The 22573-nt window shown below is 45.7% G+C and overlaps 1 protein-coding gene across 6 annotated transcripts in view; it reads right to left on the bottom strand.

The window, feature by feature from the left end:
- Window positions 1-9422: 9422 nt before the first annotated feature.
- Window positions 9423-22573, bottom strand: part of TFAP2B (transcription factor AP-2 beta) — a 28888-nt gene continuing 15737 nt past the window's right edge. For 2 of the 6 annotated variants that reach the window (XM_037054692.1, XM_037054705.1), the window contains 5 exons: window positions 20686-20905; window positions 18932-19050; window positions 16605-16746; window positions 13452-13711; window positions 9423-11139 (listed from right to left, as the gene is read on the bottom strand). In XM_037054692.1, the coding sequence (XP_036910587.1) occupies window positions 11117-11139; window positions 13452-13711; window positions 16605-16746; window positions 18932-19050; window positions 20686-20905 (764 nt within the window). In that variant the 3' untranslated portion in view covers window positions 9423-11116. Of the gene's footprint in view, window positions 13712-16604; window positions 16747-18931; window positions 19051-20685; window positions 20906-22573 lie in introns of all 6 variants that reach the window. The other 4 variants (XM_037054677.1, XM_037054701.1, XM_037054676.1 and 1 more) reach the window with 3 other exon arrangements.

Genomic DNA, 22573 nt, shown 5'->3' with positions numbered 1-22573 from the left:
TGCCAGAAGGAGAAGAACAACAGCAAGAAATTGAAAACTTATTTGAACAAATAATGAAGGAAAACTTGCCCAGTCTGTGAAGGAAATAGACTTCCAGGAAGCCCAGAGAGTCCCAAAAGAGTTGGACCCAAAGAAGCACACACCAAGACACATCATTATCAAGTTACCTAAGATTAAAGACAAAAAGAGAATCTTAAAAGCAGCAAGAATAAAGGAAAGAGTTACCTACAAAGGAGTGTCCTTAAGATTATCAGCTGATTTCTCAAAAGAAACCTTGCAGGCAACAACAGGTTGGAAAGAAGTATTTGAAGTCCTGAAAGGCAAGGACCTACATCCAAGATTACTTTATCCAGCAAAGCTATCATTTAGAATGGAAGAGTGCTTCCAAGATGAAGTGCTTTCAAGATAAGGTCAAGTTAAAGGAGTTCATCATCACCAAGCCCTTATTACATGAAAAGTTAAAGGGACTTGTCTAAGAAAAGGAAGATAAAAAACATGAACAGTAAAATGACAACAAACTCACAGCTATCAATAACTGAACCTAAAAAAAGGGGGAAAAAGCAATGAAAACAAAAACTAAGCAAACAATAGAACAGGAACAGAATCAGAGAAATGGAGATCACATGAAGGGTTTTCAGTGGGGAGGAGGAGGGAGGGAAGAAGAAGCATAACTGGTAGGCATTAAATAGATGGGAAGAGATCAAAATGGTATAGGAAACAGAGGACTCAAAGAACTTATATGGATGACCCATGGACATGAAACAAGGGGGCGTGGATGCTGGAGAGTTGGGGGTGCAGGATGGAGGAGGGATAAAGGGAGAAAAATTGAGAAACCGTAATAGCATAATCAATAAAATATACTTTAAAAAGAAAATGATGGAGTTCTTTATTTTATTATCCTGACCTTCCAATCCCAGATAAGTTGGAGGAATAATTTTCATCCTATTATAATTAATGCCAAAAATGTTGATACCAAAAAGTACTTATTGTGCCCTGACCAGTGTGGCTCAGGTAGTTAGGCACCATCCTGCAAAGCAAAAGGTAGTCAGTTCAATTCCCAGTTAGGGCACATGCCTGGGTTGTGGGATCAGTCCCCAGTAGAGGCATCTTTGAGAGGCAACCAAAGGATGTTTCCCTCTTGCACCAATGTTTCTCTCCCTTTCTTTTTTTCTCCCTCCCTCCCTGCTCTCTAAAACAATTAACTAATTAATTTTTAGAAAGTATCCATTGTAATGGATCTCCTTTTAAAAATACTGTGCTTCAGTCCTATAGCATCAGGAGTTTTTAAGGCCTCTTCTTAAAACCACTGAAAGCCATATAGAAAAATATTTGACTTTAGTACCTAGAATAAAAACCAAAGCACTGAGCTCTTTTATAAAGGAAAGAGCACCCTGGAACTGAAGTTCTGATTGCAGTTCTTCCGGGAGCTACATGGGTAAGGTTGAACGGGCCATTCTCTAGCACCTGTAAAGTGAAGTAGTCAGGTTGATCACGTTAAAAGAGCATTTTCCACACTAACAACCTGTTCTACGTTACATTCAACATATCGAAAATTTCCAAATGCATTCAAGGCAGACAGAAAATATCCTGAGGTAAGAATAAGCCAAGCCTCCCCCTAATGCTTTCAACCTTTGTTTACAGGTTCCAATACTGAAAACCACTTGAAGTTTGATCTCACTACCACCACCTTCGGATAGGGCCTTTAATGTGTCACTCTAAATCTCTCAGCACCAAGGCAGTTCTATCCTGACCAAGTTCTAAAGAATCCTGGAAGTTTTTTTACGTATATAATACACACTTACATTTATAATATATAGACTTACAACTTTTTATGAGCATGGGAAGCCTGTATGAACTTTACTAGTCCATAGAGACTTTTTCCTGCACAGCTATTGCTCATCTAAATACAGGAGCCCTAGCTCAGTTCTCTGCAAAAAATAAGGCTGTCCATGGGTAAAACGAAGGGGGCAGCTAGGTGGAAGCAACATACAGAAATGGCTATCGTTGCTGTTTCAGGTCTCGTCTCATCATACTCATTTGAGGATGATAAATCAATTAATAAAAAGGACGCATGAATAGAACGACAGGACAGGTCAGTCCTAAAGACAGTTATACTTTCAGGCCCATCATCAATGGATCCAACAAGTGTGTTTAATTCAACTGTACACTTACAGACCTAACAGATCCTGAAAAAACTTGTGACCACGCTTGCCTGTGTAAACTCAAAAGAATGTGCTTCTGGGGTGGCATCAACTCCTCTCTCTACCCCTGTATATTTCACGGGCCCTTCTCTCATAGTAACAAGGTTGTGGGCATTAGTTGCAGGATCCCTAAGCCCCTCGCTACATGCCCTTTGTGGTGAGGGGCTTAAGGATCCAAAAATGTGTCCAAAACCAGGTGGATAGAAAAGGAATTTAACATGCATTTGATTAGCACCACAAATTATATTATTAAACGAACCCAGGGTATGAATGATGGCAGGTCCAAAGGAGAATTAAAATCACCCAAATCTTCCTCATAGCTGAGAAGAACCACAAAGGACCTAACTGATTGTAAGATTAGAAATTACATTTTAAATTTCCCATCTGGAGGCATGTTTGTTTCTTGCTGTGTAAGTTTGCTCCTGAGTTCTTCAATGGTCTGTTTTGAAAGGATGAGGCTCACTGAAACAAATGCCTCTATCTTAGGACTTAAAAAAAAAATCACTGAAAACAATGTAGGATATAAATGTCTGTGCCCACAGCCAAGATAAAAAATGCAAAGTCTGGGCCACCTTGCCTTTAATTTTCTAACTGCTGTTTTGTAAGGCTGTGTCATGCTTCTCAGTTCAAACACGCTTTGGCTCTTTATTATTCATGGACCTTTTTCTCAGTCAGTGGTGTTGAATAATAAAACAGCCCAGGATCAAATGGGCCAATTCTCCACGCCTGACACCAACTGCTACTGTTCGCTGGGCTCTGCCAAGCGTTGCCTCTGATAATGAGTGGGATTTGGTTAAACAGTAAATTAATGAATAATGAAATATCCAGGTTGATCAGTTAGAGAGCACGCTTGCTTTGCCCTGGGCTAAACGCTCGGGGCAGACATTACTCTCAAACGGCACTTGCCTGGCTGCTGGTCTGGATAACTATTTTACAGCCTATTGCTTGACAGAATGCTGGGGAGGGGGGAATCCGTGGGGGAGAGAAAAAGAAGGACAGAGTTATTAACAGGGAAAAAAAGAAAGGAAGAATAACCTAGTTATCACCTTGTAGGTTTCTAAACTGCATATGGAAGAACAAAGTCACAAATATGGTCTAGAGCAGTCAGGATTCCGAAATTTCTAACACATGTTCAACATCAAGGAGAAATGATGAATGAAAATAGTCTTCTGCCTGTGCCTATGCACATATGTGATTAAGTGTAGGACAATTCAACCGCAAACTCATGTTTCCACATAGATGTTAGAGCGACGACATGCACGGAAGCCATTGGTGTCCAGCTGACGGGAAAACACTACTCTCAATTTCAAGTTTCATCCTCTGGTTCTTAGACAGACCCCTTCTACAAATTCAAGGAGATTAAAAATAGGATGAGTTTTCCAAATCATCATTGCAATTGAGATTCTAAGAGATAGTTACATGGATATAGACATAGACATAGATACGGTTTCATTTTTTCAACTTTAACATCACCTAAGAATTTTACATTGTTAGGTAGTTTCACTCACACACAGTTTGGCTCGTTTAAGATCAGCTGTACATCCTCTACAAGAAGCAAGCTTTAGGTCATAAAAAATCGACAGCAAAGTACCGTGAGGACAACATACACTAACAAAACAAGTTATTTCACTCTTGACATTTATTCTGGAGACACATTTCTCTAAATGGTTATCTCTGGACTCTCTACTTCTTTCTGAACTTCAAATGGCATCAAGATTGGTGGGTTTCACAGTTTTATACCCTGGAACCTGAAATATTTTTCAATAAATTGATTAACGTGTAGTGAGTGTGTGTGTTTGGCAAGTGGTCTGGGTCTCCTTTGCTTTTTGTTTGTTCTTAGGTGGAAGAGAGAGAAGAGCCTTCACAAAAGTGAGGGGAGAGTGAGAATGTATTCAGGCACCGAATTTAGCAGTCTTCACTGCTGGAAGTAAACATAACAAGGCTGGAGTGAGGTAGACATTGTCTTCTGTTCCCGGTATAGACGTGGCAAATGATCGGAGTCTAAAACAATTGCCCACAATCTAATAAGGAAAGGAGCAAGACAAAGTACCTGTAGCTCCAGCTCCCATCATTCCCACCTGCTGTTCCCCAGGGCCTGCCAAGTGGCTGTTGTGCCCTCCATTTCATTGTGTAAAACAGCACCATACACAAAGTTTTTACTTCTCCATACTGGCACCCAAACTGCTTTCCTGCAAGGAAAAAAATAAAACACTCCAATGGTCTTTATTACTTTCATACATTGGCCACCAAACGCACATGTTCACTATTGAGGGTTAAAGGAAGGGGAAAAGGTCACAGGGACCCAGATCAGCTTGATTCTTCTTTGGATTAGTTGGCCCCTTTGTCTTGAATGGTCCTTATCTTTGAAGAAGAAAATAATATTTAGATTGAACATAGAAGTGAATAAATCCCTGTGGGTCCATTTTTGGGGTAGGGCTCCTGCCTGGGCAACCATCCATTAAAAAAGGGAACTGTGCTCTGCCTCAAATCTTGGAGGTCTCCTAACTTTAAGAATCTCTGGCCAAAATAATTCTATCTAGAAAGCAAGGGTGCTAATATCCAAGAAATGAAAAAAAAATCTTTTCTTCCTTCCTTAACACATAGGACTCTCATGACAAGGAAACTTCAGGAGTGCATGTGGCTTGGTTGTGGTGTGTTGGGATGCTCCCAGATTGTGACAGTGTTGTGTGTATGTGTGTCAACAGCACTAACGACAAGCCCCACCAAAAAAGTTCTCTCAACTACTTTCCTGGCAGAATCATTTACCCAGAAGGGTAACATATACACAAAATTCATCTCGGTCTGATGTTGATATCAGTATATCAAAATCAGTGCTAGCACTTTTGGAAGGGGGGCGGGGGATGAGGGGTGGCTGGCTAATAGGTCACTGAGCTTTGATTCGGTTTTGTGCTTGTTTTGTCTGTACTGAGTGGGCGTTCTCCAACCATTTAGTACCACCCTTCCTGCCCCTTTCCAAGCCTAGAACTGTCAACAGTTTAGCAGAAAAATCCACCTCGGTGTATAAACTATCAAAAATCCAATTTCCTTGGAATCTTGGAGTACAGTCGCACTCACTTTGCCCACTTGAACAGCCACAGTCTTTACTGGTAATTGGGTGTTTCCCAGCTGCCTGCCTCTAATTGCACATCCTGATTCAGAGTTCTGGAGCTCAGAAGTAACTGGGCTGACCTGACCCTCCACCTCAGTCTACATATGCAGGTCTGATTTGGGTCCTAATTTCCACCCCTGAAAGACTTGCAAGCCCAGTCCGTCAAGCTCCCTTTCCCACAACTCTGTATCCTGCTGCTCAGGTGCCTCCTTTTCTCCAGCCATTTGATAAACGTGCATTTGGCCGTTCCATGGGACAGACTCTAACCTCCCTAAAATATCCTACTCACATATGTCATGACCACGCCTCCCTCCCAGTTAAGTGCATTGGCTAATGACATCTGACAGCCACATCCTTGAAATGTTTGCAATATCTCCTAGAGCAGGCACGTCCAGCACGTTAACTGGTGGTCGAGTCACACATGACTGCCGGAGCTACCCTCCGTGCTGCCTGGGCACGTCACGCTTTGCTAAGTCCACCGGCTATTCTGCTGCTTTAATTTTTTTAAAGAACATTTTTATGCAGAGGCCTCTCCTGGAAGCAGGTGCGACCCCTTTTTGGGTTTGGACCTCTCTGACCAGAGTTACCGCTCCAGAAGGCTGCAGCCCTTGGAAGAGAAGAAAAAGGTGGGGGGTACAAGTAGGGTGGGAAGGAACCAATAGATTTCAAACAAGTAGCAAAAAGTCGCGGCCTGACCCTGCTAGCTTCTGACCAACGTGGAACGTGCTGAACTTGTGTGACAAACCTGCTTCCTCACTCTCAGCATAAACAGCTTGCCTTCATGGCAGTGGTTTGCAACTCTGGGCCGTGACCCCAGACCTCATGGCAGAAACCCTGTGGGGAGGGCAGGAGGCGCCCCGGGCGCCGCGGCGCGTGCGCGCGCCCGCGCAGGCGCGCGTGGGCGGGCGCTTGTTGAACCCTGCCCTGCCACCCCCAGAAGGAGCCCAGAAGCGGGCAGCGGCCCCGCGTGGGTGTGCTCCGCGCTGGCTGGGGCGGGGCAGTGGTGGTGCATGCGATCCCAGACACCGTGCCAGAGTGTGAGTGTGACCTTGCGCAGCCGTCAACGCAAGGCTGTTGGTAGCTGCCTTTGGAAAAAGTGAGGCAAAGGCGGTGGGACTGCGCTAACCTGTGACCTGAGAAAGGGGCAAGGAGGGTCTCAAGCAGAGAAAGTGGGCCCGGGTAGACATTTAACTGACCTCATCCTAAGAAAGCTTTGAGGTTTATGAGACCTGTTTTTAAAATAGTGGCTGCCAAGGAAATGAAAAAGTTCACCTTAAGGTATGGAGAAAGCATAGTTGCAAGAAACCTGTGTCTGACGGTGCACACATCAACGCGGAGACTGTGATGGGGAATGTGGACAACGTGAGTTTGTGATAGAAACAAGGAAACAAAGAAGGAAAAATGAGTTTTCCTCTTTTGACTTTGCCCCACCCCCTCGCCTTGCAATTCCTCCCTTCCCCAGGAGCCCACGATTTCCACGGGGAAGCTGGGGAGGAGTGAGCACTTCCTGTCACTGGTCGGTCCGCCAGGGTCTTCCCTAAGTTAAATGAGACTCATTGGAGTGCGAAGGAATACATGTAAATAAACAACTTGGAAGATTTATTGGAAGGCGCTCAGTTTTATAGGACTGTATTTATAGAGCCAGGGCTGGCTCACTTATAAATAGATTAATGGGAAACTAAAATTAATGGACTTGTGAGCTGCACGTTTAATTTCTGAGGCTTCAACATGACAGACAACCTCCCTGGAAGTCCAAGCTTGGAAGGCAGATTGTGTCGGGGAGTCGAGAGGCCCCTCAAGAAGGTACAGGTCCCTTCGGGCCGGCATTTCTCTGGTGGCTCTAAGCTCAAGTTGCCCCGGGGTCCCTAGGAAGAGACCCCACGGGGCTGTTATTTGCAAGTGAAGAAAAAGAATGTGGCCTCATAAAGAAATAATAGGGTCTTCCTCCTAGCATTGTTTTTAATCAGGGCCCTTAAGCCGCTAATACTGGCATGCGAGCTCCCGGAGCCCTGTAGACCAGCTCACCAGTCAGGGGAGGCAGCAACACCTCCTCCAAGGTCACCTAGTGTCCTTGCGCTGGGCCCGTGGTCAGGGTCCCTGGCCTAGCTGTTCCAACTGCGGCTCTTTCTTCACGCCCCTGCTGCCTGGTAAGACAGTGACAAAGAGACCAAGGAGCTGGGACAGGCAGCCCAGGGCCATTTTGTTGTCTTCAGGCTTCCCTACCGATTTCCCATTTTTTCCTTTCAGCCCTTTTCTCCAGTTCTCTCCCACCCCCACCCCCACATTCAGACCCTTCAGGACCTTGAGTTTTATCTAGTAATGGTGATTGGATCCTCTGCTTATCCAGTGGTGGTGGGAAGGGGGCAGTCTGTAAGTTACCTGTGGGATAATAGATGGCAGGTCTGTTTCTCCAGAGTTAAAGTAACCCTCCTGTAGAAAAATTTGCCATGGGACATGGAAATTACTCACCATTGCTCTGGGTAATCCCAGTGGTAACCAAACCCTCACTCTCCAAAGAGCAAATGAAAAGGACACTCAATATAATACAGCTGAGTCCGAGACAAATACTTATACCTATTTCTTTCTAGATAAATGGATTGCACGCCCTCTTAATTAGACTTCCCTTGGCTTTCTTTCCTTCCTTTTACTTGCTTTCCTTTTAGGGGAGATGAGGGGAGTTCTCTCTGACTCAATCACTTACAGTTCTAGCTCTGATATGCGCCCCCTTTTTAATTAATAAGGAAGCCATGAAATGGGAAATCTCACATAAAGCAAATTACATTGTCCCTTCTGTATTTCCCGACAGGGAAGTCCAATTGGGATTGATTACCTGAAAAACAGAAAATTGGTATAGAAAGCATCTTGTTAGGTAACTGTGCATCCACAATATGTTGAGTACTCTCATAATCTGGGGTTATCAAGATTTAACTTTGCCGATTGTGTTCAACTGAATATACATATTGCTGTTTCTGCTTTTTATAAACTAGCTAATGTTGATGTTGGAAAGGACCTAAGGAGGCCCACATTTTATAGATAATGATATTGAGTTACAAGAAGACAGAATGACTCGTCCAAACCATGTAACATCTTGGACAACTTTATTTTCCTAGCCTCAGGGAAGACACCCAGGCCTTGGGATAAAATACAGATTGAGATGATGATCACTGCAGCCCGTTAACCCCATTGGGAAAAGCTCTGGCTTCTCTAAGCAGCCTCTGCGCCTAAGCTGAGAGCCAGCCTCCTAAGACAGCCATGCCATTCCTCTTCTGGGTCAAGGGAGCTTTTCCTCACTTGTTTGTGGAGGGCCTTGCCCTGCTGGTGAGGTCAGGGTTGGGTTCAATCCTGAAGTGAGCCAGTTGGCTCCTCCAGATTCCAAGGTTTGAAGTGCAGCATCTCTCCTGAACCATCTCCTTTAAGGAACCAACCCTGTGCCAGAACACTGTACTGCTAGCCGTGGGGAGGGGAGCATGAGCTTTGGCCTGCATGCAGAGCCCTTCAGTTACTGGGACATGTGACTAAATTTACTTACTGGGAAGTAAATTTGATGCCTCATTTCTCAAAAGGGCAAAATAAAACAACTGATAAACATGAGCTTTTATTGTGAATCTGGTTAGAAATAAGACAGTCCAGATTTTTTTTTTAATTTTTAAAAACACCTAGTGAAAACAAAAGTGTCCATTTTTCTGAGAAGCAAAATTTATTTATGATGTAATAAAAACATTGTCTATGTTTCGATGAGGGGGAACAAAAAGAAAAAACTTCTTGGCTATAGGTGTTATTTTCTGCTTGTAGAATTAAACAATATCCATATACCCATATTTAAGAAACTGAAGATGAAAACGCAACAAAAACACAACGATCTTTTATTTATGTAAATCAGATCAACACTGGACAATAAACCAATTTCTACCCATTACCATAACAGTTTGTCTATAAAGAACAGAAAAATTCAGATAGCATTCTATCTAGGGTCAAGCGTTTTTTGTTTTTTTTTTACCACCCATTCACAGAGGTATAGATTCACAGATAAATAATCCCAAACTACTTGCTCGCCATATTTACACATTCCCATTAAATTAAGCATAAATAAATATATACAAACTTAACATGGATACCTTCCAGAACTCTTCTCCCGAAGAGTCAATAGATTGATATTTCTTGATTGTGTGGCAAAACAATGTTAGTGAACTAGAGACCAACTCAACAGAGGAGTCAATTTTGGTATTTAAAGAATAGTTTTCAGTCCACTTAAAAATGAATTTTTATATTTTTTCTTCTTTCTTGTTCCCCCCCCCCCGACAATTTAACAGACATTGGCACAGGAGGGGAAAACACAATTTGGGTTCTTGAGGCAACATCAGATGGTTTAGGTTATTTCCTTTCCATATAATGTGCTGTGCATACAGCGTATCAGATGTGATGACAAATTCTCTATAAACGCTCTAAGTAAGAATGTGTTGCCCTTTTAAGTAAGGCTTTGAACTGGAGGAACAGTGTGTAGGTAAGTTCAGGGTTTCAGGGTTTCCATTGGACTAAAGTTTTCTTAGGATATGAAATAATTGCTTGAGAGAAAGCATTGTCCTCGGCCAAAGAAAATAAAAGAGTCCAGTCTTTGAAAAGCCTCCTAGGTTCTTTATGTGGGGGTGAAAAAAAGCTAAGGATGTGTAACCTGACAGGAGGAGAGAAAATGCAAGATAATTGGGGCGAGGCAGGGGTGGGTACCTTCCCAGTTTGGGGGAGAAGTTCAAGATCACTTTAATACAGAATCCTCACCCAGGATCGCCTTTTTTTTTTTTTTTTTTTTTTGGCGGAGCTAGGGTGGGGAGCTCCTGGGGAGATGCCCAGTTCCTGCAGGAAGAGGCAGTGGTGGGCACAGAATGGTCAGAAGACCTGCAGAACGTCCAGAGGAACTTGCGAAGTAGAATGTGTGAGAGCAGCGCTGCCACATCTGGACTCCTTTCTACCTTGAGCCATTTTGGTTTGGGACCGAGCATTTGGGAGGGGGCACGGGGCCTTATAAATTGTCTAAAAAAAGGAGGGTGGGGGGAGAGTGGTAGTTCACCTGCTTGGTTTGAAAACGAAGCTCAAAAAGGCTTGCTTTAAATGTTTCCCTTGATTTAAAAGGCAAACTCTTGCATTAATCCTACTGTTTATTGATTTATGGGCCCAAGGAAACCAAATCTTTTAATAACTCAATTATGAGATAAACATAGAGGGCCTGGCTAACGAAAGCAAAGGGGCGGGGGTCTTCTGTAAAAGGAGAAGTGAGGGAAGGCAAGGAGGCAGTGGGCTGCCACCACTGGGGTTGTGGTGGGGCGGAGGAGACCTGTACTCAGCTCCGCTGGGGTGGTGGGGGCGCACGAATGAGTGGCGGAGGGCCATGGAAGTCTGTGTAGCCAAGTAAGGCCATTTCTATCCCATCACCTGCCTTTAGGAGCCTGAGGATGGAGAGAGTTTTCGTCCTGGCAAAGCCGGAGGAAGCTTCCGGTTCTCTGGACATTTCTAGGGCGCTCGCCCTCCTGAAGCAGGCGCCTCGGGGTGGCCGCTGGTAGCAAAGCGCCTGGGCAGCGCTGAGACCCCTCTCCGCCTGCAGCCCTCAGGGCGCCGCCCCATTACCTACTGGAGAATGGGGCTATCTCGGTCGCCTTAGCCCTTAAGATCAGACCGAGAGCAGCAAAGGCCCATGTGGCCCGCGGCCCCTGCAGCGGCTGATTCTATGTCCTCAACACGACTGGGCGCGAGTGGCCCCCATGCTCTCAGGACCTGCACAGTAAGAGCAAGGCGCGTCCATCGCGTCCCTCGCACGTCACACGCGTGGGGCGCGTTGCCCTGCAAGGAAAGGAGATGATGGTTTTCAGTGTGGTTTCTCCTGGCCTTTCGCAATCAGAATACATCTAATGCAAATGGCCACGCCCTCCGACTAAGGCGCAGGCTTCTGAGCTGAAGAGGTGGAGTGTTTACATTCTCCATAAGGTCTAGTTCCCGACCTTGGTACTCCTTCAACTCTTTTAGGGCTGAGACCCCCCCAAAGGAGCTGGTGGTAAGTAGGCAGAAGTGAGACAGTAACCTATACTTTGGCCCTCCTGGTGACCTGAAACCAGCTCCCTAATTCCCTCCCCTATAAAAATATCAGTGCAAAGCTCTCAACAGGTTCCTAAACCCAACCCCTCCACACCACCCCCTCCCCCTGCCCACCAAGCCCAAGACCCATCTGAGCGGCAAAACTGAAAGTCCCAGAGGGTGTTCCCTGTAAACCCTGTGGAACAGATACCTGGATCTTTATCTTCAAGGGATGTAGCAAAAGCCCTAATGTCTACTTTGCATAAAGAGGTGCCTGTATGGATACTAAATTCAGAGACCTAGCTCACCCCTCGCCTGGGGATTTCCCACTGCTTTTGGGAGGGCGGGGACAATGGGTTCCAGATCTTATTTCATGATAAGGCTCCGGTGAAGCCCCAGAAAGGAGCAGGGCTGCCAGAAGTGAGAAATATTAAATGCATGAAACTTTACTCACTGGGAATAGTCCCAGTGTATCCAGACAGTAAGTTCAAAGCTGAAAAGCATCTTCTTTGACTTTGCATTATTTTACCATTATACGCCAAAACAAGTGCACGCCCGGGGGCGGGGCGACGTGCCTCATTCATATAGCATCTTGTAAGGAAGCAATTTTTGCTTAGACACAGAAGCTTGCACCGCCCTTCTCCCCATGACCACTCCCAAAGCTGCTCATTTGCCCGCCAAAACAGCAATCGCCAAAGAGCCCAAGGAAACAGAATCCATTTTAATGACAAGGTAATATTGTTAAAATATTGAACTCCAAGAACCCTTGTTTTTCTTCCCTAAAATTCATTTTGCAGCACACCCTGTCCCCCAGAACTTCGTGTTGAGGTATCTGTGAGCAACTAACGACTCAAAGCTGCTTCAATCTCTTATTGGCCACTTCTAAATTATTCCCTTTGAGCTTCTTTAAAGAAGTGCACCTGCAGAATGCTGACACACAGGCTTTGATTAAAAAGGGATCGGATTTTTTTTTTTCTCTGTACCTTATAGTTTGTGTAGGAAGCCCCAGTCCTCTTTGAAGAAGCTCATAAACCATGCGGGCAAAGCTTTGGAAAACAGAAGAGAATTGAAATGGTACATACCCCTCCGAAGGAATTACATACTAATCAACGTATTCATATTTTTTTTACTATTATACTTAAAATTGGTAGATGACACAAATATTATAACAAATGCGAGATTCTCTGTATGCCGATGCTGGCAAGGCTGGGGACTAGTAACATTTTCTGAAAGGAACTGATGATGAGTCTGAATCAACTTATTGGTCCGGATTTTCCTCAGCTGCGGAGGCCACTGCTTGGCGGCGCCACCAAAACTGCAGCCACCGCCTGCATCTCCGCGGGCCTCCTGCAGCGCCCGCCCTCGCCCTCCCTAAGCGTGTGCACAGCCCGGCAGGGGTGGGGTCGGGGGAGCTGGGCACCGGTGAGTTTAAAACGCGGGCGGGGCGGGACCCAGGCGACTGAAACACCACGCAAAAGGGCTAACCACACTCGCGTTCATCCTGGAAGATTCCCGTGACAGCTTGAGGAAGGGAAGGCAACGTAGAAAAGGGTACTTGGAAGAGGAGTGAGGTGAGGGAAAAGGGCGGGGACTGCGAGACAATATCCTAAAAAAATATTAAAAACTAAAAAGTTCGTGCGTCTCAGTCAACCAGCTGTCAAAGCACTGACACCAACAGTTCTCCGATTTTCTTCCAATAAGTTAGCGTTTTCTCATGTTTAGTCTTATGTTTATTTTCCAAAGGGGAAAAAATCATGGTTTTCTTTTATTATCAGAATTACTAAGCTCGAAAGAACCGAAGTGGACAATCCGGACGGTTGTCTCCAAGTGTATCTTGAAATAGACACTGAGAACCGATACTGTTGCTCCGTTGTGCGCCTCAGTTTTTAAGTTACTTAGCTTTTTTTTGTTTTAATTTTGATTGTATGTGTATTCTACCTAATATAATTCTTCCAAAGCCAATCCAATATTTTAAAGCTAAAATTATTTTTTCTGTTTTCCTTTTGTATTTAAAACATTTTTTTTCCTTTTAAACATTTTTCATTTCCTGTGTTTCTCCTCCTTGTCGCCAGTTTTACTACCTGGGCCTTCCCCAGACGTGTGCCTGTTAGTGGTGGTGTTGTTCAAGAACATCTTGTCCATGCCTTTGAGCGCCTCGGTGAGATAGTTCTGCAGGGCCGTGAGCGCGGCGCAAATGGCCGGGGCGCCGAAGCCGTGCGTGATGAGGCTGAAGTGCGTGAGGCAGCTCTGGATCCCAGGCTCCAGGATAGGGCTGGGCCGGCTGTTGCCTATGGGCGTCCGGTCCTGCGCCAGCAGATCTGTAAATTCTTTACAAAGTTGCCTGCGGGGGTGTGGGAGAGGAGCAGGAAAAAAAAAATCACCCTTAGTGTCCTTGTCATTGGCATTAGAAAGGAGAGGCTCACACAAGCCCAGAGGCGCCCGCTCACCGAAGAGCGAGGCTAATGTGAGCGATTCCGCTCTGTTTCCTTTGCCAGTGCTCGCGCTTCTAGAGCAGCTGGGGCTGGAAGGAAAGCAAGCGGGGGTGGGGAGATTATGCACCCCTCGCATCCCAAAGTCTAGCAGGCCCCACCCTCCACCTTCCAGTCTTTTTTCCTTCATTCCAGGACTGTATAACTGTGCTTTGGGAAATCCGCTAGGCTTTGGCAATTGATTTGGAATATTCAGTAATGTTTAGCTCTACCTGGCAATTCCTTTAAAAGCCCTTTCCCCTCCTCGCCCTTGCCTCTCTTGGTGCTCAGGCTCAAAAAGCCTTGAAAGATTTAGGCCCCTCGGCCACAAGCCTGTCCCTAGCACAGAAGCAGATTGCTGGAGCCTTGCATGGCCCGGGGCGAGCAACTGTTTATTGCAGGAGAGAATGCTGATTCCATTCAAAGCAAAAATCTGTTTACCTGCGGTATTTGGGAAGGGAGGCATTCCCCTCCCCCCTTTTTTCCTTTCAAGTGTAGGTGACTGAAAATCTTTGTACAACAGAATTGTTGTCAATATAAAAGGGTTCCTACATTGTTTAAATAAAACCTAAAGGTAGATGGTTAAGACACAGGGGAGGGTAGATTTTTATTTGTTTAAGGTTTTTTATTTCCTCAAGGCACCTACCATTTAGAGGAATCTCCCAGCCTTAGAAATCCTGTGGGCCTAACTATGGATTGGGCTTATTTGAGAAAGTTTTAATATAAGAGGTGGACAGGAGACTTTTAGCCCTGAAGGTACAATGGCTTCACTCTGCTGGCAGTCAGAGCCATGGCATCCCAAAAGACACAGCCTTTTACCAATTGGTGGGCTCATCCCATTAACCTGCCTCCATCAGTGGTGGGTGGTGAGAAAAAAAAAAAACTACACAAGTCCAGTCCCAGGCCCCTTTGGGATAACCAGACAGCTGGTGACACCTGGCCTGGCCAACACGTAACAGGGGCAGGCAACCGGAGGCCACTATGAGGGACCTTCAGGCATCCTTTCCCAGGAGATTACCACCAGGAAGAGGAATGGCTAATTTAGAGAATACTTCCTCCCCCACCCTCAGGTGCAGCGGCTGAAAGATTTTTGATTTTAAGGCTGGTGGGTAGAGAACACTAACAAGCATTCTCTCTCTACCCTCTTTCTACTGGTGTCTCCACTCAAAATGCACACATACATCCTCACACTCAGGAAGAAACTGGTAACAGTTGTGATCCAAAGAGGGTGCTTCTTAAGTCAGAGGTACCTCAGAATCACCTGTGGGGTTCAAATGTACACATTCAGGCCTCCACCTCCACTGATTCCAATTCGGGAGACTTGGGTCTAGGCTCACAAATAAATGTCTTGAAAAAGCTCCCCAGATGATTCTGACACTCACCCCAGGTTAAGAAGTGCTGGCCTAAGAGAAGCCGCAAGGTTTCAAAGGTGAGAGTTACAAGCATTCCTTAGGGAAATGTCATTTGTGGAATTCTGTCATCCAATTTATACAGTTTGGTTTTATTCCGCACCCCCCCCCTCCTTCTCAAAGTACCTTTACCTTTTTATAAGGCACCAACTGGCCCCCACCACCAGGGTGGAGAGTAGGAAGGCAATTTACTGACAAAGATCTATTATATTTTGAGTGTTACATCAGAGGAAAACCTTGTAAAAACAGGATGGGTGCCAGGTTTTGATCGTTGGAAGAGATGGTTAAAGTCTTTCCTTAAGTTTGTACTCATTACCGAAGTGCCAAAAAGGAAATTCTGAACTGGGGAGAACAAACACTCAGAGTCAAACATTTTAAATCTTCAAAGCCCAAACCAGGGTCTGTAAGCAATTAAAGTTCTGGGACATTAATATTTTTTGACCCTGCGGAAAGGGGCAATCAAATTCCAATCACGTCTCAAAAACATCTGGACAAATTTGAGCAAATGATTTTTCAGCCTTCCATATATTTCTTTAAATTACGCTGTCAACGGAACAAACCGCGTCCTCCAGCGCTAAATAAATGAGCGCCGCTGTTTGGGCCGCGCCTGCAAGAGAAACGTGCGGGCGCACGCAGCGCCGCCCACTGCAGGCCTTCGCCGGCCATAAAACACCAACAATATGACACGGAAGCCAAAGACAGGAGTAAATCAAATAAATAGAAAACCCACTGTAAAAGTTCAAATGAGCTCTAGACCTAAATTTAGCCGGAGATTTACTATTTTCCCCTCTGGAGTTGTAGTAAATTTTATGTCTGTGGAAGATGCCAAACTGCAACGTTGAAAGAGAGTAATTAGAGCTGTGGGTAGGGACGGGCACACGTGGGTGACATAAAGACACTCAAGCGAGCACACGTGGCTGTGTGGTGGTGACGCGGAGAGGTGAAGCCCAGGCAGAAATATGCATGTAGATATCCATGGAATAACTTGAATAAGGACCCACCTGGAAAAGATCTGCCTGATATCCCCCGGGTTGGAGAAGAGAAATCTAAAAAGTCTGAATTCAGATTCGTAAAGCCCTCCTCCTCCAGAAACTTGGAAAAGAGGCGGCAGAGACAAAGCCACAGCCACCATCAACTGGCCGGGGCAGAGGCCGGATGGGGGGAGCTCCGGGGAGGGGCGGCAGGCTGAGAGGGAGAGCTTCCTAGCCAGCAATAAACGGGCTGCCTGCCAAGGCTACTTCCACCGCTGATCACTCTCTCTGCCCAAAAAAGGAGGTCGTCTGCACTGCCCTGCCCTCCGCCTCCTCCCAAGCCAGGTGAGTCAGCAGGGTAGAAGTCAAGGATTTTCGACACTCACTTGGTGGCCAGCAGCATATTCTTTCGGGAGTGCAGGTCACTGGGGTCCGTGTGCTGCCGGTTCAAATACTCAGAAACAGCTTTGGCAGGAAACTCTGTTTCGCAGATGTACCCAAAATCCCGAGCTAAGTGAACGGCTTCTCCTGAAAAAATAAAATAAAATGAAAAGCAGCAGAGGTAATAATCAGCACTCAGTCCGTCATCATCCCTGGGCAGGAGAGACCCCCTAGTCAATTATTATTTACAGAAGAGACCAGCTGTTGGGGAGTGGGGGGCCAGAAGCAAAGGTGTGACAGATGCCTGAAATAAAAATGATTCTCAGGCTGTAGTTGAAGTTGATAGAAGAAACTGTGCTCCGGCCTGTCTGTCCACACTCTGCCTGATCATCCTTTCAGCCAAGTCCTAGTCAGACATTGCCTGGATAGCTTCAGGTCTCCCACACGCCGTGCTTTGTCTTAAGGGCAACTGGATCGATATATTCAGGAGCCACCTTACAACTGCACCTAGACCCTGGGGTAGATATTCAAGCCAGATACCACTTTCGTGGTAGCATCTGTTATACCATTTTAAATAAATGTAGAAGTCTTCCTATCTTTTGTATCTTCCTATTATTGTATTAGAGTAAAATATCTTATTAATAACACATCCAAACATAAATGTGTATGTATAGATGTCTACCTATATTAAAGATTATGTGTAAAATGTATATGGAACGAGTATTTCTAACCAGCAGTGACATATTTATTCTCCCTTGCCTGTTACCAGCTAGTTAGTTTTCAGGTTTCTTTTCAGAGTTCCCTGTCATCCTCCTCTTACTTAAGGACTTTCTACTGTACAAAAGTGACACCACCAATAGAAAACTTAGATATCTGAGAGATTCCGCAGCTTGTGTGGAAGTCTCTCTCATATAAGGCATTATTACCCTTTAAAGCACCACTTCAGGGATCCCAGGGAAGATCCCAAACATGAAAAAGAAATACATTGAGTGATCCCATAGCTACATTTCTCACTTTAAAGGACCATCTCTCACTTCAAATCATCATTATGACAGTGACAACAAAAAACTTAGACGTGGTACTTTGAACGATTCATAAAACTGAAAACTGCCAACAAAATATTGGAATTTCAGTTTCCTCTCTTCTCCATCCAAATCCTTGTCTTAGGCTGAGATTACCTGGACTGCTTTTCAAAATGGGGATTGTAATATTACCAATTCCCTGAAGGGTGAAAAGTTGAACCCCACCCCCCCCACCCCCCACCCCCCCACCCCCCGCCCCAGGCGGAGAGTCGAGTGCTAATAAGTGCGGTCTGGATATTTGGTGACTGTTGTCCCTGGAGATGAAGTTTGGGCTAGGCAACTTTGCCTTAGAGCTGGCAAAATGCAGTGCCTAGAAATGTGATGACTTTATGGTTGCTGCTTAAATATTCTAACATCTCTTCCTCCAAAAACCAGGTCCCCAGAGGAGTGCCATCATACCCCACCCACAAAAATAGAAGGAAAAAACCTACCTGTTAGACTCTAGAGATAATTCCACAACTTCCTCCACTAAGACTATCTGGCTGTATTTCCTATCCTTTCCCCATCCCACAAATTCAAAATCAGACCCTCTTGGTCTAGACAGTGCAGGGGGTCCTCTTTTTTACATACTACAAGTATCATCTCCGACATCAAAATCATAATATGTTTATTATAATTATGTTCCTTTAATTCACAACTGATGAATCTAGATTGAAGATCATACACGACTCCCTCCATGTCTCTTCACCTCCCACCCAGTCTTCTAGGCATTGTGGGCCTTAACTACATTGTATTTCAATAAGGATAAGTCCCATTTAATCAATCAGCAGGATATAGGGCTCTGGGAGTGACAGAAGTTTTAAAATAGCCATTAGGGATTATGCATGTAATAACAGTTTCATAAATAGACAATGTTTTCCACTACTGATGCAGAGGTGAAATGTGGGGAGGAGAAGGGGTATACAATAGATTGCTGTTTACCGAGTTCCTCTTGCAAGAGTTCAGAGGGTATTTCAGACACTCTGTCCTGTACCTGGCCACAGAGGTGACCCCTGCACTGGCTTGGAGGCTGGACCTGCGTACTCGCCACAGCACAGGGACCTTCACACACTTCCTTGGCCGCTCTACAATTGCTGGCTTCCTCTAAGTAAAAAGACCTTTGAACTTCCCTCACACAGTCACTTGACATCCACTCACAAGGGCACAACAATTGCAATGATTTCCAGTTAATCATGAAATGTGTACAATGTCAGTCTTCAGCTGACAGTTAGGCTCAGCTGCTTCATGAAACGGCCACACGTCTTGCTTACCTTCCACCAGGGAGGTGAGTAACGTGACATTTGCTGCTTTGCGCCTGCCCGCGGGTAAATTCAAACCGATTTTTTCTAGCCTTTCTCGCAAAGATCTCCCCCCATTTTTCGATTTGGCTCTGAAATTGCAAGAATTAACATTCTGATTAACCTCGGAGTGTTCCTGAAACAAAGTTTAGGCTTAGCAATCTAAAGCCCAGTGGAGCTTGAAGAGGTTTTAACTTGAGGTTAGCACATTTCCTCCCCACCCCCACCCCGCCCCACTTCCCTTTGGTTATTTGCTGATAGTTTGCTGAGGTTGGCTTAATTTCTGCAACACAGAGCATTTAAAAATTGAGTGTTTTCTTTTTTTTTTAATCTCGTGAGAAAAGTGATAGCAGATGGGAATAATTACGGTGCAGGTTGTGGGTCTAGAGAAGGTAGAAGTTGCACATGCACGCACACCAGCTCTTTCCCTGTGGCGGAGCCAGATAGGTGAGCAGAACCTGGGCGAGCACGACCGTGCAGAGCAGAGGAAAGAACTGGGTGGTTCGGAGACTAGAAGGCACCGGCTGAAACAGGTGGGCTTTGCAAGGAAGGGGTCAAGAGTCGCCATAAAGTGGAGTCAGGTTAAAAGGGAAAGGAAGACTGAAACATGAAACTAACGGTGATGGTAATCATAACTGTAAAACTAACACTTTAGGGGGGTTAGTTATGTGATAAGCACTTTATATTATCTCACTTAATCTCACAGCAAGTTTTATACACACACGCTCAAAGCCTGGGGGTGATTTAAAGAAACTTCCACACTCTGGGGCTCAAAGGACTCACTGGAAAACTGAACCGAAGTGGAGCACAGCTAGAAGATCCAAAATGAGAAAAGCCTGGGGATCGCACCCTTACTCCCTCCCAAGGCTCTCCTTGTATGCGCTAAGGTCGGGGCAAAAATACAAGAAAAGAACCAGTGACTGGGACCTCTCTTTCTGTATTGTTCACAGAGCCGCTTTTAGGATAGAACGGGACTTTCAAAGCCTGAAATAGGCTACCTAGAAAAGTGCATCTCATACAATGTCACCCTCATATCAGGGGCACTAACAAAAGAGTTCAGGAGTTGGCAGGGACTTGGGGGGAGGCTTTAAATCCTAAGATAAAAGCCATCGCCTCCTCTATTTTCACAAGTAGTCTATGGACCGTCTTTCTCCAATATTGGAGAGCATCTTAGTTCCCAATGAACAACTATTAATACTTCTAAAGTGGTATTATTGTTTTTCTTGGTGATAGTATTGCTCTCAAGTCTGGAGCAGTGTTTTCCAAACTGTGGAGTGCAGTGCATTAGTGGGTTGTGACCAGCTTAGCGGGCAACTACAATTTAATACAATAGAGATATTAATCAGAGTACACTGCAAAGGGTTACTCCGTGAAACTTGGGTTTTAGATAAGTGTGTGTAGCTCCTGGGTCACTCAGGAGAGAACGCCCTGGAAGTGCCCTAGGGCTAGGAGGGGGCCGCACGCCGGACCCAGAGACCGGAAAGGGGAAGTTCCCACGGCCGCAGGGCCAGTGGGAGAGCCAGGGAGCACGTGCGCCGCGCGGGCCTGCGGCGCCGGGTCAGAGGCCGGCGATCGCGCGCTGGGCCCGGAGCGCGCCGCAGCCGCGACTCCCCGCGCGCTCTGCGAGGTGGCCCTCCAGTTGCTAGGCAACCGCGTCCGGCTTGCAGGCTGTTTCAACGCGAGCCCTCCTCTACCACCCCCTAAAAACTAGTTTGGGGGAGCTTTACCTTCGGAGGACCCCGCCGAGGAGAGACGCATTGAGGCATTCGGGGGGCGAGAGCCGTCTTTGAACTTCCCCCACCGTTACTTTGTACTTTGAAGTTGAACTGAGCAGAGACAAACGGCCGGGGACTGAGCAAAACACCTCGCCGGTGTTGACGGACATGCCTCCCAGGAAGCCATCTTTATTCATCATCAGAGAAGTCACAGATTTGGGAGGAACCGGAACTAGAGAGAGAAAAAAATGCCATAAAGGTGACCGGTTTCGATTCTGGTGACCGGCTGACAGAATGTGTCGGTGCCTGAACAGGGACGAGGTGCCTGAACAGGGACGAGGCCACAGGACCGGCGCTAAGTGGAAAGCTGGAGGAGGAAGTGTTTGTTCCAGGGGTGCTGCGGTGCGTTCAGAGCTCTGTGTACGAACAAGTGGAAAAGCCGTCACCTCTCTGGAAATTTACCCCAGGTGTGTGTAGAGATCTGAGTGTCGCTTCCCACACCCTGATGGAGACACAAATCAATAAAACATGCAACCCAGAGTTTGGATTGTGCTTTGAAACCAGGCAAATCCTATTCCATCACATGCTGGCTGTGTGACCTTAGACATCTCACTGAACCTCTCTGAATCTTGGTTTCCTCATCTGTCTCCCGAGGATAACCACACGTGGTGGTGAAACCTGAAGGTGATTATCGCTGTGAATGGTAGAAAATGGTAATACCAAGGATCTTTATGGGAGCCCTTCCCTCTTTCCCTGTTGGAGAGCATCATCGCTGGAGCGGATCCGGAGGGTAGGCCCATCAGATGCTGTGTCCAAGAACAGCCCAGTAATACCATTACGAGGGAAGGCTGGGCCCCAAAAAGCTGCTCGTTCCTCTAAAGTGGATCCCAGTCTTTCCTACATCATAACAACAGATTCATTTAGAAATGAACCCAAATGCTTCCCTCCAGTGAAAGCAATTCTGCAGTGACATGAATTTTGTTTACAAATTAACATAAAGCAAAGCACCGGCTGGTGATTGTTTGGAGCGGTTATGATTTACAACAGGTGCCCTGATCAATCAACCAATCACTCTAATTCATATGAGCTGCAGTCTTGCCTTGCCCCAGTTGTTTCATTTCGGCAAGTAATTGATAACAAACCACACTCAAGGTATGTTTTATGCAGAAGTTAATAAGAGCTGACAGCTGGTTGCCACTGCTACCCAGGCGCACTCAGTCTCTCCAGCCTGCATTTCTGTTTAATTGTTTCAGTGTCATCTGTATCTCAGAAAGAGGCGGGGCTCAGGAGAACCACAAGACTGGGGATGAGGAACAGTGAGTGGTCAGCCTCCCAGTTCCCTGGCGACCCTTGCTCCCTTGGACTTCTACACTGCAATACCCCATTTTCTTTCTGCAGGCTCTAGAAGGTTCTGGGCAGGCAGCTTTTCCCTCTGACTTGCCCTGCGCCTTAGCTTCTTCCATTGGGTTATGAAGCCTCCAGATATTGAAAGAGCATTTGTTGGTCACTAGTCCAGGGGATTCACTGAAACATACATTTGGCATGAAAAAGAAGGCTTCCATCCACCCTCTTAATAAAGACTCTGTCTCGCCCTATAATCCTGGTAGTGGAAAGAGATGCCCTTTGGGCCATCTGGACCTAGAACTCTGTAGGTCAAACAAATTGTGTAACTTCCCTTGTATAGAACAAACTAGCCATCACATTTTTGTAACAGCTGATTCTCCTACCACAGATTTCAGACCTCCACGATTGTTTAGAGACTCCTAAAAGCCAGAGGCCCCAAAACTTTCAGATACTATTAATTGTAGTGAGCATTTTACAAAGACATTGGGGGAATGGGCTTCCTAGGACAGTAGGTTTGTGGACTGAAGCATTCCCTTTTGCTCCTTCTGAGCAGATG

Source organism: Sturnira hondurensis, unplaced genomic scaffold, assembly GCF_014824575.4.
Source record: "Sturnira hondurensis isolate 20B ecotype Veracruz unplaced genomic scaffold, ASM1482457v3 Scaffold0000880, whole genome shotgun sequence".
Lineage (NCBI taxonomy): Eukaryota > Metazoa > Chordata > Mammalia > Chiroptera > Phyllostomidae > Sturnira > Sturnira hondurensis.
Note: the sequence above shows the minus strand (reverse complement) of the source record. Positions and strands in the feature narration are given on the sequence as shown.